General features: G+C 36.5%; 1 protein-coding gene, 1 non-coding gene and 1 pseudogene across 5 annotated transcripts in view; 2 read left to right on the top strand and 1 right to left on the bottom strand.

The window, feature by feature from the left end:
- Blm (BLM RecQ like helicase) overlaps positions 1 to 20,361 on the top strand; it is a 103,068-nt gene that overhangs the window by 49,008 nt on the left and 33,699 nt on the right. For 3 of the 4 annotated variants that reach the window (XM_078051151.1, XM_005320165.4, XM_078051150.1), the window contains 8 exons: positions 534 to 661; positions 4,385 to 4,517; positions 5,022 to 5,668; positions 8,287 to 8,478; positions 11,823 to 11,941; positions 12,825 to 12,938; positions 15,284 to 15,382; positions 15,819 to 15,967. In XM_078051151.1, coding sequence (XP_077907277.1) covers positions 534 to 661; positions 4,385 to 4,517; positions 5,022 to 5,668; positions 8,287 to 8,478; positions 11,823 to 11,941; positions 12,825 to 12,938; positions 15,284 to 15,382; positions 15,819 to 15,967 — 1,581 coding nt within the window. Of the gene's footprint in view, positions 1 to 533; positions 662 to 3,899; positions 4,028 to 4,384; positions 4,518 to 5,021; positions 5,669 to 8,286; positions 8,479 to 11,822; positions 11,942 to 12,824; positions 12,939 to 15,283; positions 15,383 to 15,818; positions 15,968 to 20,361 lie in introns of those variants that run through there. The other variant, XM_021722918.3, reaches the window with a different exon arrangement.
- On the top strand, positions 7,448 to 7,520 carry Trnav-cac (transfer RNA valine (anticodon CAC)). Its single transcript has one exon. It is a non-coding gene; the product is annotated as a tRNA-Val (tRNA).
- Positions 11,713 to 11,790, bottom strand: LOC120887117 (small nucleolar RNA U3; annotated as a pseudogene).

Raw genomic sequence — 20,361 nt, forward strand, 5'->3', positions numbered from 1 at the left:
AGAAGAACAGAGGCAAAACCTTAAAATAGACAATGCAGCATTTGTAAGGAATATAAATGGTGCAGTGTGATTGGAGGTGGTGTTACTGAAAGGGCATAATTGGAGATAAAAGTTGAAAAGTATCTTGGGACCAGATAAAGAAAGACTTTGAGGAACAGCTAAAGAGGCTTTAGAATAGAGGAGATATAAAATAATTTTTCTTATCTGTTGTATACTGTCTAACCAGTTGTAGAAAAATGTTAGGATAGCTGGGTGTGGTGGTACACACCTGTAATCCCAGTGGCTTGGGAAGCTGAGGCAGAAGGATCATAAGTTCAAAGCCAGCCTCAGCAATTTAGCGAGACCTTTAGCAACTTAGCAAGACCTTGTCTCAAAATAAAAACTAAAAAGGTCTGGGAATGTGGTTCAGTGGTTAAGTGCCCCTAGGTTCAATTCTCAGTATCAAAAAGAAAAAGGAAAACTGTTAGGGGAAAAATAATACATTTATTTGGTCAAGTCTACAGTATGATTGGTTTAACTTTTTTTTTTTTAAGTATGTTAAAGGATCTTGATGCCTCTGACAGAGAGAAGGATGTTCTCAGCGCATCAAAAGATGTTTTATCGAAACCAGAGAAGATGACTACTCAAGAGCCCAATCCAGAAACTAATGAAGACTTTGATGGTACAAAAAGCATTAGAGACATATCACATATTTCAGCTACTTACTTTTGTTTATAAAGTTAAGATTTATGTTTTCATCCTGTATAGTTAAAATGGCAAATTTTTTTGTGCCTTTTGTTCTAATATCATAGAATTCTTCTTCTTCATTGGTTAGCTAGCATTTTCTTGAACATGCGTAAGGTCATAGTTTCACAAGATTCATCTCTACCTTGAAAATACTGCTTGTTAAAAAAATCATCTCACATTTCCAGAATTTACCTTCCTATAACTTTAATCCTAGTGAGATAAATACAGAGGGAATCTTAGAAGTCCCTCTCCCCAATCAAAATACTGTTGAATCTTTTTTAACTCTTACACATATTGGTTTCTGGACCTTTCATTCTCTTGGTTGTCCCTTGTATGTACTCTGAGCCTGGTCTTGATGAAAATGTAGTACTTTTTGCTTATTTGCTTCAATTATTTCTGGGGGATTCTATTTGTTTCTCTTTTTTCAGGGGGCCATGTGGTAGGGTCTGAGGATTTTTTTAACCCAGAACCTTGCATATACTAAGGAAATGCTATACTACTGAGCTACATCCCCAACTTTTTAAAATATTATTTTGTGACAGAGTCTGGCTAAATTGCTGAGATTGGCCTTGAACTTGGAATCCTCCTGCCTCAGCCTCCCAAATAGCTGGGATTATAACTGTACACTTCCACAACTGCCTTACTTTTTAAAATTTTTCTATTAAATATCTAGTATAAATAATCCAATTGTTCATAAGTTGAAAAACACCAGTCCCCTTTTCCACCCTTAATTTCTTCCCAAAGGCACTTTCTTTTTCTTTTCTTTTATTATTTTTATCTTTTAACTTTTTTGGGGGGTGGGGGATGGGTACCGGGGATTGAACTCTGGGGCACTTGACCACTAAGCGACATCCCCAGCCCTGTTTTGTATTTTATTTAGAGACAGGGTCTCACCAAGTTGCTTAGTGCCTTGCTTTTGCCAAGATTGGCTTTGAACTCACAATCCTGTCTCAGCCTCCTGCTCCACCGCACCCAGCTATTTTTTAGCTTTTTATAGGATAAAAGATGGAGAAAAATCTTTTTTTCTCCCCACATTTTTTTTATTGGTACATAATAGTTGTATATACTAATGGGGTATTTGAACATACACACCATACACAATACAACAATGTAATTTGGCTACTATCACTCCCCAGCACTTTCTCCTTCCCCACCTCCCATCCATCTTTTTTATTTTTTAATTTTGAGACAGGGTTTTGCTAAATTACTGGGTCTGACCTTGATCCTCCTGCCTCAGCCTTCTGAGTCTCTAGGATTATAAGTGTGTGCCACTGTCCCCAGCTGCCAGAGGCACTTCGTTCTAGAAATTTGTGTACTTCTATTCTGTAAGTTTTTCTGGTATTATTTATTTTTTATTGTCTTTTTCTTCTCTTTGAATCTTCCTAGAATTTCTATTATTTGTATGTTAGACATCCATTAATTATCTTTCATCTCTTGCTTTTCTACTTTTTAGGAGATTTTCTCTGTTTTATCTAACTTTTCTATGAAATTTTTCATTTTTATCAGCTCAACTTCCCAGAGCTATTTTTGTTCTCTGAATATTTCTGTGAAGCGCAATACTCTTGTTTGACAGATGCTGAACTTTTTTTCATGGGGGCTGTGTATATGCACGTTTGTAGTGTTTTCTGTTCTGTCTGCTCGTGTCTTTTATTTTGGTCTCTGAATTTATTGTTAGGGATGTTCCTGAAATATCTGATCTTCTCAGCACTAATTCAGTCCTTACATTAGCCCTTGGAGACAGTTCTCTTATCTTCATCATACATATAAGGAATCTAAGGTATGGAAGAGTTAAATAATTATACATGTTCACAGAATTAGATAGCAGCAGAGCTGGAATTTGAACCCAGCAATCTTGAGGCTCTTGAGCTCACACTGATAACCACTGTACTGTGTTTGTCTCTGTATCATTAAGTTTCACTGATAAAATCATTCCTAGGGTAGGGGCATGGACAGAGCCCTACAGAATGCCACTAGAGGCCTCTGTCTTAGTTGACATTAGGCCATTCATCACCACTTCCTGTTCAACTAGTTACATATCTACCTTCCAATTATATTTTTTTTCCTTTTCCATGGAATGCAAAAGACAAGCTCTTAATCCAAAAAGGTCAAGGTCTGTGGCAGCAAGAGGGAATGGATGGGCATCAGCTCTAGAGTAGGTAGATATGTAATTTTATGTTGAACTTACGTTAAGATCACCAGCCTGTAACTTTTGACAATCACCTTCAACATTTTTTTTGAAAATTAGAACAATGTCTGCCTTAATTTTTCATCAACTCTTATTCACTAGATGCCTCTTATATCAGCAACAGGGTCTCTGAGATCTTACTTATGGATTTCCTATGTAGTCTGAGGTGTAGTGTGTCCACCAGGCAGACCAAGCTCTTTCCCAACTGGGAAGGTATTTGTGTCTATCTTTGAGCCTATTTTGATTTTCACTATCTTCAGACCAGTACACATTCTCCTTGCATAGAAAACAGAAGTTACATAGGAATTGAGCAGTTCTTCTTTTATCATCTCCTACCTCACATCCCTACTTCCTCACAGTCACCAGTAGAAACCCAAATTTCCCACATCATTCTCATATAGATGGTTGTCCCCACACTATTCTGTCCTCCCCTGTTCTTTTCTCTCTTCCTCTCCTCCTCTCCTTCCTGACCTTTAAAGCCTTCACCAACAGCTCCTGCTGTTGGTCGTAGCCTCTGTGGCCTCATTCTCTTTGAACATTTAATCTCTTTCTTTCCTCGTACCCTGAAAATACCATTTCTCCTAAAGCCCCCAAACTGATTTTTTTTTCTTCCTACATATCACAAGCTCTTGAGGTGGAGCAGACATCTTCTTTGCTTCTTATTTCTACCCTAGACTATTTGTTTTCTTCCATTAACTCCTTTGAAATTCTATTTCCTAGTTATATGGCTTAATAAAAAAAAAATTGAAATTTATTTTTTAGAAAACAAAGCGCATGGAGCTTGCTGGTTGAATTCCAAACATTATCATCATGTTTTCTCCCATACACTTACTTGCCTTTTCTCTCCACTCGTTTGTCACATCTCTCCATCTCAGCCATATCTCATCTCATTTCATCTTTATTTTCTGCTTTCCCTTATGCAGGTTTTATTCTCCAGCTGTCTGTCCTTCCTGGGTGGTAGCAAAGATGGCCACCATCAGCATTTCAGGCTTGTTGAAAAGAGGTCCTCTTTCTCAGTGAAAGTTGAAAGATTTCCAGAGCTCATTCTCCTTGGGCTACCTTATAACAGATGCCCACTGAAGGAGTAGGACAGAGGAGGCCTCCAAAAAAGTCCAGGTATCGTGCTGTGAGCATTCAAGGAAAGCCTGGACCAATCAGGCAGGCCAAAACAAGTGAGGCTCTTGCCTGCCAGCCCTTACCTACATATAATGACATTTATATGTGTAATTAATCAAAAAATCATAGTGAATTGATAAACATCTTCCAATGACCTTGCTACCCTAAGAGAAATATTATCATGAAATTAAATGAAAACAGTTATGAGCTCTCATTAGAGATAATCTGATCTCAATTCACAGGCAGATATTAGAACACTATATAGCTGTTTATGGTTTCACATTTTACATGTATGACTTAAAAGTTTAAGTCTTTATTGTTTTTAAGGAAAATATTAATAACATAATTGTTTTATAGCTAGACAGATAAATTTAAAGCAGCAGCTTATTCATGTGATGGACCACATCTGCAAATTAGTTGATATGATTCCTGTTGATGATCTGAAAGCTTTGAATTGTGGGAATGAGCTGCTTCAACAGCGGAATATAAGGTATCTTGATTTTTCTCATTCTGAAAAATACCAAATTCATTTCTACTACTCATCAAAAAAAAAAAGCCAGGTGCAGTGGCACATGCCTATAATCCCAGTGGCTTGGGAGGCTGAGACAAGAGAATTGCAGGTTCAAAGCCAGCCTCAGCAACAGTGAGACACCAAGCAACTCAGTGAGACACTGTTTCTAATAAAAAACAATAGGGCTGGGGATGTGATTGAATGTCCCTGAGTTCAATCCCCAGTAACAAAAAAAAAAAAAGGATAGGGCCAGGCCAGCCTTTCTGACCTGGGAATTACATAAGGATAATTGTCATATTTCTGTGTTTTAAATTTGTTTGCTTTTCAAACTATTCCTTTTGCATTTGTATTCAAATTTTTGAGACTGGGAAAAATGAGATATTTTGCCACAATTTCTGTTTGGGTTGAAAACTAAAAATTATTTTGTGACCTACCATAGTAAACTACTTACATTGAATGGGTTGTTTTCTTTTCTCTCTTCAGAAGGAAACTCCTAGCTGAAGCAGATTTTAATGGAAATGATGTCAGTCTTTTTGGTTCAGTGTGGAGACACAGGCCTGTTTCACTTGATAACCCAGTGGAGAGTGATTTCTGCCCAGGGGGGAATTCTGTTAAGGAGTTAAATTTTCCACACCTTCCCTCAAATTCTCTTTCCACTGGGAAATGTTTACTGACCACTACCCCAGAGAAGACAGAATCCTCAGACACCTTGAAGAATTTCTTTGAAAGACCGTTATTCACTTCCCATTTACAGAAGTCCTTTGTAAGTGGCAACTGGGCTGAAACACCAAGGATAGAAAAAAGAAATGAAAGAAATGTTCTTACAAGCACGGCTATAAAAAATCAGAATAAAAACATTGCTTCAAAAAATTACTTAGAAGGAGAAATCCAGGCTTCCTATGATATTGATAATTTTGACATAGATGACTTTGATGATGATGAGGACTGGGAAAATATAATGCATAATTTAACAGCCAGCAAATCCTCCACAGCTGCCTATCACCCTATCAAGGAAGGTAGACCAATTAAATCAGTATCAGAGAAGATTTCTTCAGCCAAGACAAACTGTCTTTCAGTGTCATCTACTGCTCAAACTAAAAGCTTTTCAGAATCAATTCAGAATCACACTGGTAAGTTTAAAATAAATTGTATGCTTAAATATTATAGGAAAACAGAACTGTCCAAAATAGGAATTGTATAAGAAAAAACATAGCAAAAGTCATCATTGCCTGAAAACTACATTGTTTCTATGCAAATTTCTACTGATAATATGCATTACAAATTGAAATTTCAAAAGCAAGATGCTCTTTTGTCTCTGTAGCAGCTGTAGTTTTATAAAATGTATAATTATAACCTATTGTAGTAAAGCCCTAAAATCATTTACAAATGTGCTTTGCCTTTAAATTAACATCTTTAGTCCCTAAAACAATAAAGCTCATCATGAAGGTCAAGTTTTATGGGCATAAAAAAAAATTTATATGTTAAAATGTATGTGTATCTTAATTTTTTATTTGTTTTAATTAGTTACACATGACAGTATAATGACCTTGACATATCATACATTTGAATCAGATGGTATATAATTTCTCATTTTTCTGAGTGTACAGGTTGCAGAATCATATTGCTCATGCAGTCACATATATACACATAGTAATAATAATGTCTGTTTCATTCTACCATCCTTCCTATCCCCCCACAAAAATTTCTTAAAGCCATCAGATTACTTCTTTCAGCCTAGAATCATTTTCATTCATTCATTCAACAAATATGTGTTAAGTGCTCACAATGTGCCATGTACTGTGCTGGGTCTGGTAATACTCTAAAGACAGATAACAAATATTTCCTCCCCTCTTGGAGCTAACAGTTTAAAGAGTTTTTGGAGGAGTGAATTTAGCCACTTTAAAGATCCAGAATAAAGCCAAAATTAATTTTAAAACTTTACATCAGCCCTGTAAAGTTATTACATAGTGCTTTTTAACTGAACCAAGTGTACATGTGCAGAGTTTTATAAACTACAGCTTTCCTATTTTTGCCATTGATGACTTAATACTCGGAGGTTGTACTTGCAGTTACGCCATTGACCTTTAAAATAGTCATTAATGGATTTATTTTGGTATGTTAGAATGTGTCATACTTGGTGTTTGCAATCATCTTTGAGACAGTTGAGTGTTGGGGTGAGGGTAGCTGCCAGAGCTGGCATGAGTACCTTTGTTCACTACTGAGCCAGAGTTGCCACAGAGAGGATAAGAGCCAGGAGTGGATGTGAGAGACGTTGTGAAAGAAGAATCTGAGAAGTTCAGATGACTCTGAGGTTTCAGGCCCTCAAGACTGAAGTGACTGAGAAAACTATGACACCATTCACAGAAATAGGGGAATCAGGAAGCAGAGTCAGGTTGGAGAGAAGCTGGGGACGACTATTTTTAAGATTGGTTGACCTTGAAGTGTTGTTAAGTCGTTCAGGTAGAACTGTCTTGCAGATGAGTGGAGATGTTTGCAGGATAGGAACTTAGTAGGGTATCAGAAGACATCCAGGCATTTTCTGTGCATGTAGGTTATGTTTAAGATCACAGGACTAGGAAAATTCCAGGTACCTGGAAGCCTTCTAAATTTAAGAGATAAGAAGAGAAATTAGAGTCAGAAAAGGGAATGCAAATCCAGTAGAGGGGATCAAGGTATATAACTCAGTTGAAGAGAGTGGCCTAACATGCTGGAGGACTGGCATTGTAGCTCAGTGGTAGAGTGTTAGCCTAGTGTACATGACCCCTGGGTTTAAGCCCCAGGTCCACAAAACATAAAAATGAAGCAAGAAGAAAACTCATGATTACCTTAAAGGTCAAGAAAGAAGAGAAAGAGAATAAATAGTAGGGATAGACACTGTAGAAGTCAATAAAAGAATTGATTTGAGGGGCTGGGGTATAGCTCAGTTGGTAGAGTGCTTGCCTCACACACACAAGGTCCTGGGTTCAATCCCCAGTATCACAAAATAAAACAAAAAAAAAAAAAATGGAGCTGGAAATGTGGCTCAAGCGGTAGCGCGCTCGCCTGGCATGTGTGCGGCCTGGGTTCGATCCTCAGCACCACATACCAACAAAGATGTTGTGTCTGCCGAAAACTGAAAAATAAATATTGAAATTCTCTCTCTCTCTCTCTCTCTCTCTCTTTAAAAAAAAGAATTGATTTGTTCCCTTAAGAATTTTCTGAAAGTCAGGTGTGGTAGCATATACCTGTAATCCCAAGGATTTGGGAGGCTGAGGCAAGAGGATCACAAGTTCAAAGCCAGCCTCAGCAACTTAGAGAGGCCCTAAGCAACTCAATGAGACCCTGTCTCAAAATAAAACATAACAGGGCTGGGGTTGTGGCTCAGTGGCAAAGCGCTTGCCTAGCATGCATGAGGCACTGGGTTCAATCCTTTGCACCACATATAAATAAATAAAATAAAAAATAAAGATACATCAACAACTAAAAATTATTTTTAAAAATTAAAAATAAAACAAAAAAAGAGGGCTAGGGATGTGGCTCACTGGTAAAGCACCCCTTGGTTAAATCCTCAGTACCAAAAAAAAAAAAAGCCAGGGAGCACCCGGGGATATCAGGGGATTTTCTCACACTCTTTGGAAAGGAAACCATGTAAACAGTTAAGGTGTGCTGGAGAGAACTAGGTGCACAGTGATCCTGCAGGGGGAATGGTAAATGCTAAAACTGTGTTATTACCTGAATGCACTGATTTTTCTTAACATTGTTTTTCTAGACAACTTGGCGCAGAATTTAGCATCTACAAATCTGAGACACGAGCGTTTCCAAGGTCTCAGTTTTTCTCATACAAAAGAAATGATGAAGATTTTTCATAAAAAATTTGGCCTGCATAATTTTAGAACTAATCAGCTAGAGGCGATCAATGCTACACTGCTTGGTGAAGACTGCTTTATCCTAATGCCCACTGGTATGTATTTTTAGATATAAATTGGCAGGAATCCATTGGCAGATGTTAAATGAAAGCCCTTTAATAGAAATAAAAAGAACACCTACACAGTATTTCTATCTTTCAGGGACCTCTTAAACCTCCCATGCCATAGTAAGAAAGTGTTTCACCTCCTATCTATTCTAGTTGTTGACAGGATAAAGTTTATAGCTCTTTAAGATCTTTTTTCTTTCTGAGTAGGAGGATGGGTGTTGGAGATTGAACCCAGGGGTGCTCTTTTTATTTATTTATTTTTCTATTGATTGATTGATTTAAGACAGGATCTCACTAAGTTGCCCAAGCTAGTCCTTTTTTTTTTTTTTTTAATTGGTTGTTCACAACATTACAAAGCTAGTCTTGAACTTGCAGTTCTCCTGCCTCAGCCTCCCAAATCACTGGGATTATACGCTTCAGTCACCATGCCCATTTTTAACTTAAAATTTATTGTATTTGACTTAATCTAGAATTTTTCTTTTTTTCTAATCTAAATAAGACTTGAAAAGTGAACCAAAAGAAAAAATCACCATCAAATACCAGAATTAGGGCTGGGGTTGTGGCTCAGTGGTAGAGCGCTTGCCTACCTAGCACGTGTGAGTCACTGGGTTCGATCCTGAGCACCACATAAAAATAAACAAAATAAAGATATTATGTTCGTCTACAACTGGAAAAAAAAATCAGAACCATTTTGGGAGTTTATTTCATCAGGTTTGGTATAGTGGCCTGGGATTAAAGTGTAGCTCTTGCTTATGAACAGCATGACCATGGGCAAGACACTTACCCCCTTTACCCATTTCCTTTGTATCCATAGGGATAAATAATAAAGTTCTTGCTTCACAGTGTCATGAAGATTAAATGTAAAGCGTTGAATGCTGTTTTTTCTTGGCTCCAGTTTCGAAAAGTCCAAAACTTTTCGTTATGTTAGTAAAGCTATAACAGCTGTCCTATGATTTGTAGCCATATATATAAGAATATGAAATAAAGTGTTAGGTTAGGAAGTAGGAGAATTTGGAGTTTCAGTCCCTACTTGTAGTCCTCTGTTTTTTGCTTGCCTTGATTTATGAAATTTAAATGATATAAGCTTAGTAATCAGCATTTCAAATTTTATTAACATGTTGTCACTCTACCTTCTATTTTACTCTTAATTTAGTACTTGAAAACTCTATTACTGGAGGGCTGGGGATGTGGCTCAAGCGGTTGCTCGCTCGCCTGGCATGCGTGCGGCCCGGGTTTGATCCTCAGCACCACATACAAACAAAGATGTTGTGTCCGCCAAGAACTAAAAAATAAATATTAAAAAAAAAAACAAAACAAAACTCTATTACTGGAAAGGACCCTGGTATAAGCCACTGATTCTCAGAGGTTTTTATGGTCCTTTAAGGTTTTAAGTCCTCTCAGTGGACTGAAGGTGTAGCTCAGTGGAGGAATGCTTGCCTAGCGCATGCAAGGTCCTGGGTTGGACCCTTAGCACTGCAAAAAACAAAACAAAAAAAAAAGTAAATTAAAGTCCTTCCTTAATTTCAACTTCTTCGCTTACATGTATATGTGCACACATGCACGCGTGCGTGCACACACACACATATTTCAGATAAGGTTTCTTTTAGGCAAAAATAGTTTTTTAACTGATCTAGTACATTTTACAGTTGATAAAATTGAGGGAGGACAAGTAAGATTAAATAGCATTTCATAGTCCTACAACTATGAACACACATACAACTATGATTATTGATAAACTAATAAGCAGGTCTCTTTATTCTCAGTATCCTTTTGTTTCCTTGACATTTCTACATATATACCAAAATGAAATTCATATGAAAAAGAAGAAATATAATATATAGTTTGAAAAAAGCTAAGGTCCTAAAACTGCCTAGCTCCAGCCTCTGCCATTAGTAGATAGGTAAAATTGAAAATTAATTGCTACGTAATCATTTTAGTCAGCTTGAAATGTGTACTTTGGGCTGGAATGCTTGCCTAGGGCAGGTGCCTTGTTATCATAATCTCCAGCACAGCAAGCAAAAACAAAAAAATAATTTGGTTTACTGTCCTATTGATTTGAATGAGAGTTACATAGCAACAATTGTCTTGGTCTTTTGAAATTTCTTTTCATCTTCTGCTCATACCTACAAATGTAGTTTCTCCTTTTATTTCAAAGGGAGATTGGGACTATTCTTACTGATTAGAGTACTGGGAGTTCAAGCTATGACATTGTCAGAAGGCCCATAATGATTTTAAAAAGCTGAGATCTTGAAAGTGACTTCTGGATCATAGAGACATACTGATCAATGTGTTTTTGATTTTCAGTTTTGTATATTTTATATATATATTCTAGTTCTTAAAAAATAAATTTTAGAGGTGGGGATTGTAGCTTAGTGGTAGAGCTCTCGCCTAGCATATGTGGGGCTCTGGGTTCAATCCTCAGCACCACGTAAAAATAAAGAAATAAAATAAAGGTATCATCAAACTACAACTAAATGTGGGGGGGGTTATTAAAAATAAATAAATAAATTTTATGGGGGTGGGGTCATGGCTCAGTAGTAGAGTGCCTGCCTAGCACATGTGGGGCGCTGAGTTTAATCCTCAGCACCAAAATAAATAAATAAATAAGAAGTTTTTATATCCATCTGTAACTAAAAAAATGTTTAAAAATAAATTAATTAAGAAGAAATTATTTAATCCTAGGATCATGGTTTTTAGAGATCTTTTGGATTGCTAGAAATAAAAAACTTGCTATGTTTAAATGTCCCAGGTAGACCTTTTAAGTAATTCCATTGTATTTAAGTATTTTTGCCCTGATTCATGCTTTTGCTGTTGTATGTGCTTGTATAAGAAGTCCTAAAATAAATTTTTATGCTTTATTTAAATTGCTCATTCAAAGCCAACCTCAGCAACTGAGCAAGGCCTTAAGCAACTTAATGAGACTCTGTCTCCAAATAGAAAAACAAAAAGGGATGAGGATATGGCTCAGTGGTAAAGCATATCTGGGTTCAGTCCCAGCACCAAAATTAATTAATTAATTAACTGCTTGAATAGTTTGGCTCAGGGGTACAGCAAATTGGAGCATGAACAATATCACTTGATATCCTATCGACTATTTTGATTATTATATGTGGTTTCCCTTATAACTTTTACCTTCATTCTCTCAAGATAAAAGCTGACAGATTTTTTTTTTAAAAAACATTTTATGAAACAATGTATATGTAGCATTATGGCATAGGATGTATTTTATTGGTACTGTACATGATCAGAAAAACTTCTCCAGTAACAAACTATAGAAATGACCCCTGAAAGTATGGTCTTGCTGACAAATTTTTTTTTCGTTTCTCTTTTAGGAGGTGGTAAAAGTTTGTGTTACCAGCTGCCTGCCTGTGTTTCTCCTGGGGTCACTATTGTCATTTCTCCCTTGAGATCACTAATAATAGATCAAGTCCAAAAGCTGACTTCCTTGGATGTAAGTTATAACATACAAATACTAATAAAAGTGTACCTTCTACTGAATTACGTTTCAGTGTACTAGATAACTTTTTTATTAAATAATTCATGAATTATAATAATAAAGCATAACAGTTAAGTTGTACAGTTAAACACAAGCATTTGAAAATTCTGATACAGATAATGGTGTGTAATTCAATCTTTTATTCTTTTATGAGAATTATTTTAGTAAGAGCTTTTAGTCTATATTTTCTAGTATATATATATATATTTTTTTTTTTTTTTTTTTACTAATATAAAGAGATTTTTCTTTTTACGGTGGCTGGATCAGCATGGTTCTCTTTCCAGTGTCTTGAAGTGCATGCATATGTGCATGCCCACATACATATATCCTTTTTCTTCAGGGCTCAGTTGATGGAAATATATGACTACATTCTATAATATTCTTCATATTAATATAGCCATACATAGGGCTCAAATCTCTTAGACACTAAATTCATATTTATCTTATTTACAAATGTGAAAAGTAAATTAAAGAAAAGGTAATAAGTAGAGCTGGGGCTGGGGCTCAGCAATAGAGCACTCAGCATTTGTGAGGCCCTGGGTTCGATCCTCAGCACCACATAAAAATAAATAAATAAAATAATGGTATTATGTCCAACTACAACTATAAAATAAGTATTAAAAAAAAGAAAAGTTAATAAGCAATGGGAAGGCTGTTGTAAGTTGTACTTAATAAGGGTTTTTCTAAAATGTATGTCCTCATTATTTGTTATTGTAGTGAGATACATTTCGTTTGCTAGATCTGATATGACTTATAAAATATTTATAAAACCTAAAAGTAAATAAACTCTTGTCAAATTAATATATAAAATTTAAATATTTGTTACTTTTACACTTAGATTCCAGCTACATATCTGACAGGTGATAAGACTGACTCAGAAGCTACAAGTATTTATCTCCAGTTATCAAAAAAAGACCCAATTATAAAACTTCTATATGTTACTCCAGAGAAGGTTTGTGTATTTATATCATTATTTTTAAATATAATATTTAAAGCCACTAGAATTATATATTTTTAAAACTTTGACATCGTTTTTGATGTATAGTATATTACAAAGAATTCCTGTAGGGCTGGGGATATGGCTTAAGCAGTAGCGTGCTCACCTGGCATGCATGTGGCCCAGGTTCGATCCCCAGCACCACATACAAACAAAGATGTTGTGTCCACCGAAAATTAAAAAAATAAAATATTAAAATTCTCTCTCTCTCTCTCTCTCTCTCTCTCTCTCTCTCTCAAAAAAAAAAAAAAAAGAATTCCTGTAAACATTTCACCCAGAAACCCTAAAGGAAAACATTTCACTCTAATTACTTTATCATTCTTTCTATTTTTTTTTCCTCAGACATTTGATTTAGAGTAAGTTGCAGGGCTAGAGATATAGCTTAATTGGTAGAGTGCTTCCCTTACATGCACAAGACCCTGGGCTCAAACCCCAGCACCACCCAAAAAAAAAAAAAAATAGTAAGTTGTAGCCGGGCACAGTTTTGCACACCTATAACCCCAGTGGTTTGGGAGGCTGAGGCAGAAGGATTGAGAGTTCAAAGCCAGCCGCAGCAACATAGCAAGGCACTAAGCAACTCAGTGAGACCCTATCTCTAAATAAAATACCAAAAAAGGGCTGGGATTTGGTTAAGTGCCCCTAAATTCAATCCCTGGTACAAAAAAAAAAGTAAATTGCAGAGGTGGGGAGGGAAAAATAGAAGTTCATTGGATTCGACAAAGGGTAATGAAGGGAAGGGAGAAAAGATGGGTATAGGAAAGAGAGTAGAATGAATCAGACATGACTTTCCTACATTCATATATGAATACATGACCAGTGAAGCTCCAAATAATGTACAACAACAGTGGGAAGTTATACTTGATATATGTATGTATGTATACATGTTAGAATACGTTCTACTATCAAGAATATCTAAAAAGAACAAATAAAAAAATGTTGCAGACATAATATTCTTTTGACCCTAAATATTTTACTATGTATTTCCTAAATATAAGGGATTTTCTTATAAAACCTTAGAACAGTTATCAAAATCAAGACATGCACGCACATTAGACCAGGAATGTAGCCCATGTGCTTAATATGTGCAAGGCCTTGAAGAAAAAATGAGGAAATATACATTCATTCAGTATTATTACTTCAGTTTTAAACCTTCTTCTAGTTTCACACATTGTCCCCAATATTGCTGTCCTTTGTAGCAAAAGAAAACCCAAGATTACTCTCCTTTAATCTAAAGAATTTCTCTCTTTTGTCTTTCATGAGTTTGACATTTTGAAATCTAAAGATTAGTTGTGTTTTGAAAACTGCCCCTCAGTTGAGTTATCTTGTGTTTCCTCATGATTAAATTTATGCCATTCACTGAGGCAGGGATAGCACAGACGTGACAGATTTTATGTGTCCTATTGGGAGAGCTTTGATGTTGATCCATTCTATTACTGATGTTAGGTGACTGTTCACTTGGTTAAGGTGGCATCAGCTGGACTTCTCCATCATAGTTACTCCTCCCAGCCCTGCCCACGTTTGTAATTAGCAGATATCCTGTTATGGGATAGTTTGAGATTATGTATGTACCCTTCTAGACATCAAAGTTTTACCCACAAATCTTAGCATCCACTGATGACTCTCTTCCAGGTCAGTTATTACTGTAATGGATGCCAAATTTTGATTTTACTAATATAGTAGGTACTGTATCACAAGGAAAAGCTTTCCCTTTAATTGAACGTATTTATTTCTATCAGTATGAATTCATGGATTCTTAATTTATTCAGTGGGTTACAATCAATTATCATTCTGTATTTTGACATTCTCTTTGTCCTAGATTTGACCAGTGAGAGTGCTCCATCAAGCTGGCTTCTATGTCCTCTTCCTGTGTCCCTTTCAAGATGTGGGTGCTACATGTGCTTGTTGCTACTGGGATGTCATTTCTACTAGGCCTTGTCATGGACAAAGCTACAAAATACATACATACTTATATCTATATGTACAATATATACACACGTGATTTTTTCCCCAAACAACATGCACAAACATAACACATATCTGTAACCCCATTAACAGTGTAAACATGTGTTGGACCATGTATCGAGGCAGAAAAATGTAACTTAATAAGTAAACTGTTGGCTAAACATGGGTGAATGTCTAAAATATCTGATTTGCTATTTTCTATTACTTTTGCTGTTCTCTTCATGTTATTGAAATAAGAGCCAATTTTATGTCAGGGTTTTAATACTGCTTAACTGTAATGGAACTTAGCAAAACTATTCAAGTGCTGGGTTTAAATGTCTCGTGTATTTCTGGGCCAGGTCTGTGCCAGTAACCGGCTGATTTCCACTCTGGAGAATCTGTATGAGAGGAAGCTCTTGGCACGTTTTGTTATTGATGAAGCACATTGTGTGAGTCAGGTAAATACTGTTTTTTGTTTGGGGGGGGGGTTGGTTTTTTTTGCCGGTGGAGGGTACCAGGGATTGAACTCCAGGCACTCAGTCACTGAGCCACTTCCCCAGAACTATTTTTATAATTTAGAGATAGGATCTCACTGATTTGCTTAGCACCTTGTTTTTGCACTCATGATCTTCCTGCCTCAGCCTCCTGAGCTGCTGGGATTACCGGACTGCACCACTGTGCCTGGCTTACATACTGTTTTTATGTCTTAGAAAATCATTAAATTTGTGCTATCAATAGTATATATTTGTATATCTTCAGAATCAAAGAAAACCCCACATTGAGTGAACTGTTGTACTGTTTCATTGAAGAATAAAGTGGTTCTTTATATTCATTAGTGTTCTTTTTATATAAAGAAAAGCTAAATAATCTGAAAAGCAGTATTTTTTCAACTAGTGGGGACATGATTTTCGTCAAGATTACAAAAGAATGAATATGCTTCGTCAGAAGTTTCCTTCTGTTCCAGTAATGGCTCTTACTGCCACAGCGAATCCCAGAGTACAGAAAGATATCCTCACTCAGCTGAAGATTGTGAAGCCTCAGGTGTAAGTAATAACTTAAAGTCATATTTTTAAAACCTTAGAGCATTGGTTAGCAGAGTTTCTGCACATTAGAATCACCTGTGAAGCCCAAAGTCTCAGTACCCAGGTTGTACCTAGACCAGCTAAATCAGAATATTTGGCTCTGGGAGCCAGGGTGGGATTTGTTTTGTTTGTATTTTGGGTTTTTTGGTTCATTTGTTTAATCCTCAAGTGATTCCAATGTGCAACAGTTTGGCAACTAGGGCCTAACGGTTTTTCTTCACTTACCAGTAGAGTTTACTTCTATCCCAACACCAACTCTGGAAATGGGAGTAATTTGCATGTTGCACCTATGGACCCTGGTGTACTCCCAGTAATAAAGTACCTTAAACTTTGTCTTCATCTGAGCCACAATATACTTCTTGTTGCCATCAAATCCATAATTATTTAATAACCAAAACCACTATAAAAATTATTCCAGCAGGGAGGAATGGCGTATGCCTGTAATCCCAGCTATTTATGAGGCTGAGGCAGGAGGATTGCAAGTTTGAGGCCAGCCTCAGTGATGCCTAGACAACTTAGCAAGACTTGGTCTCGAAGTAAAAAGGTCTGGGGATGTGGCTCAGGAGTTAAGTTATTCCTGTATGTGGATTCAAGTTGTACTGGATTATTTTGTACTTCTACCTGAGTTTGTGAGTCATGTATCCTTCATTAGGTTCATTCACTCAGCAAATATTTTATTTAAAATGTGTTTGTGATGCTGGGCTTAGTGGCGCCCTCCTATAATCCCAGCAGCTCAGGAGGCTGAAGCAGAAGGATCGTAAGTTCAAAGCCAGACCGATCAACTTGGCAAGGCTCTAAACAACTTACTGAGACCCTATCTCAAAATAAAAGGGTGGAGGATGTGGCTCGGTGGTAAGTGACTCTGGGTTCAATCCCTGATACCAAAAAGAAAAAAACTGGGGCTGGGGATGTGGCTCAAGCGGTAGCGCGCTCGCCTGGCATGCGTGCGGCCTGGGTTCGATCCTCAGCACCACATACCAACAAAGATGTTGTGTCCGCTGAGAACTAAGAAATAAATATTAAAAATTCTCTCTCTCTCTCTCTCTCTCTCCCCCCCCTCTCTCTAAAAAAAAAAAAAACTGTTAAATATTTTTTCCTTCTAATTTGTTAACATTGCTTTCAGTAAGGTATAGACATTAATGTGGAATGCCAAAAGAGGTAATGACAAAACAGAAAACGGCTTTTGTTCATTTGAAAATAGACAAACTGGACATGGTGGCACACATCTGTAATTTAGCTCCTTAGGGAGCCAAGACAAAAGGATCACTTGGGGTCATGAGTTTGAGATTCACCTGGGCAACATAGCAAGACCCTGTTTTTCAAAAAAGAAGATGGGGCTATGGTTGTGGCTCAGTGGTAGAGTGTTTGCCTAGCATATGTGAGGCACTGGGTTCAGTTCTTAGCACTACATATAAATAAGTGAATAAAATAAATGTCAATCAATGTCTAAAATATATATGTGTGTGTATATATATATACATATACACACAAATGTGTGTGTGTGTGTGTGTTGTGAGTGTGTAACATTTTGATATGATGACATACTGCTACTCAAGAGACTGAGGCGGGAGGATTGCTTAAGCCCAGGAATTCAGGGCCAACCTGAGCAACATAGCATGACTTTCTCTCTTAAAAAAAAAGACAGACCAGTTGGCTCTATCAATAGTGTAAGAAATAAAAATAACAACAATATCTCTCACAGAGTTAAGAACAGAACTGAAAGTTCCATGTGAAGGATATGAAGTGGTTCATGAGATTAAGATACCTGCAAGGGCCTTTGCAGATTAAACTGGTAGCTTCTAAATTATCTGATCAAAAACAGGTACCAAAGCAATTTGGATTTCTTCCAGCCTTTAAGTTGTTTGGTTCCAGCTTAAAACATTTTGTTTCTAATACCACTTTTATATAGTACTAATAATCATACTGAAGGGCAAGAATTTTAGAGTCCTCAGAATTGTGTGTATGTGATCACAAAATTTGGAATTCAGTATTTTAATTTACTCTCACTTGAAGAGAAGTGTTTGTATAAAATTTGGGGGGTATTTTGCTCCCATAATTTCTATGTATTATAGACTATACTTAAGATGTAGTTGAGGTTCTTTATTAGACTATATGCTAGAAATTTTTTTCTATGCTGATCTATAACATTTTTTCTTTTTTTCTTTTTTTCTTTTTTTTTTTTTTTTTTTGTACCAGGATTGAACCCAGGGGCACTTAACCACTGAGCCACATCTCTAGTCTTTTTATGTTTTGTTTGTTTGTTTTTTGAGACAGAGTCTCACTAAGTTGTTTAGGGCCTTGCTAAATTACTGAGGCTAGCTTTGAACTTGCAGTCCTCCTGCCTCAACCTCCTGAGTTGTTGGGATTACAGGTATATGCCACCATACCTGGCATTTTTTTCTTTTTCTAACAGGCACTATTTTTAAGCTCTTTCTACCTGATTATGCCAAATGCAGTCTCTGGGTTTTCTTTTTTGTGGGGGCCATGGGCATTTTAGGCAAGTACTGTGCCACTAAGCTACATCCCCAACCCTGTTTTGTTTTGTTCATTTTTAATCAGTTACATAAACCAAATTTTCAGTGCTATATAGGACAAGGGGGAGAGAAGAAGAAGAAATAGGGAAGAAAAAAAAGTTTGCCGTTTATTTGTCATGTATTCTACACTTTTCTAATTTTCTCTTTGAACTCATATTTTCCTTTTATTTTCCCCCACAGAATTTTTACTTACTCTGTCATTCTTAACTGTAAAAAATAATTATATATATATAAATTTGTCTTCTAATTTTATGCCAGAATTTTCATCTGGTTTGAATTATTACAATTATTAGTCATGCTGAACATAATGGAACACACCTATAATCTCAATGACTTGAGAGGCTGAGGCAGGAGGATTTTGCAAGTTCATCCTTGACAATTTACCCAACCCTGTCTCAAAATAAAAAGGACTGAGGATATAGCTCAGTTGTACTGCACCCCTAGGTTCAGTCCCTAGAAGTAAAATAAAATAAAATAATTCATCATACATAATTGATTGGATAACTTAAATATATTTTTAAAACAGTTCTTAAGGGCTGGGGTTGTGGCTCAGTGGTAGAGTGCTTGCTTGGCATGTGTGAGACACTGGGTTCGATTCTCAGCACCACATATAAATAAATAAAATACAGGTCCAATGACAACTAAAAAAAAAATCTTAAGCATAAAGTTTGATTGAGAATGTTTCCTAATGAGACAGTATTTTTTTATTTTTCAGTTCACATATCTATGGATGAATTGAATCAGTTTTTATTTCTTATAAGCCTGAGAAATGTTGCTTACATAAACATGTGGATGGAAATGGAAGGCATTTTATGATAGCACATCATGATGTCATCAAAAATTATTTCTAATGATCTTTCAGCTGACAACTCAATTAGGTCTGTCAAACTTTGTGGGAGGCTAAAAGTTGGAAGCTATTGGGCAAAATAAGCAAAATCATTAGTTATTCACTTTACTTTTTCCAGGAAATATACCCTTTAAAAAGGCTTTACTAGGAACTATCTAATGGCTATTAAGTATTTTTGTCAATCTTTCAATAAAAACCCTCTACCTTATATCTAATATATTTGAAAGAGGGAAATCAAAATCCTGTTGGTTTCAGTATACCTTATAAAATGTTGGGGTTTTTTTAATGCTTTTTTTTTTTTAACTTCCCCTTCACTAGGGATTGAACCCAGGGATACTCTGCCACTGAACTATATTCCCAGCCTTTTTAAAAAATTGAGACAGAGTGTCACTAAGTTGCTGAGGCTAGCCTCAAACTTGGAATCTTCCTCCCTGAGCCTCCCAAGTCACTGAGATTACATGATGTGCCACCATGCCTTGTGACACAATGGTTGATGTGCTGTTTTGTGAGTGTGTGTGTGTGTGTGTGTGTGTGTGTCTCTCTCTCGCGTGCTAGGGGCTGAACCCAAGGCATTATATCTTCTAGGTAAATGCTATACCACTGAGCCACATCCCCAGCTGTGATATGCTTTTTATTTTTTGGTACTAGAGATTGAACCCAGTGTCACTTGGCGCTTAACCACTGAGTCACATCCCCATTCTTTTTTTTTTTTTTCCCCCAGGTAGGGTCTCTCTAAGTTGAGCACTTGCCTACCATGCATGAGGTACTGGGTTTATTCCCCCCAGCACCACATAAAAAAATAAAATAAAGGTATTGTGTTCCATCTACAACTAAAAAATATATTTTAAAAAATAAAAATAAACAACAAATAAAGGCATTCTGACCATCTGCAACTATAAACTCTTTAGTAAACAGCCCTATGACAACTGTCTCAGTTTCAAAAGCAACAACAGCTGAGCACAAGTTGACTGCAT

This window comes from Ictidomys tridecemlineatus, chromosome 5 (assembly GCF_052094955.1).
Source record: "Ictidomys tridecemlineatus isolate mIctTri1 chromosome 5, mIctTri1.hap1, whole genome shotgun sequence".
Lineage (NCBI taxonomy): Eukaryota > Metazoa > Chordata > Mammalia > Rodentia > Sciuridae > Ictidomys > Ictidomys tridecemlineatus.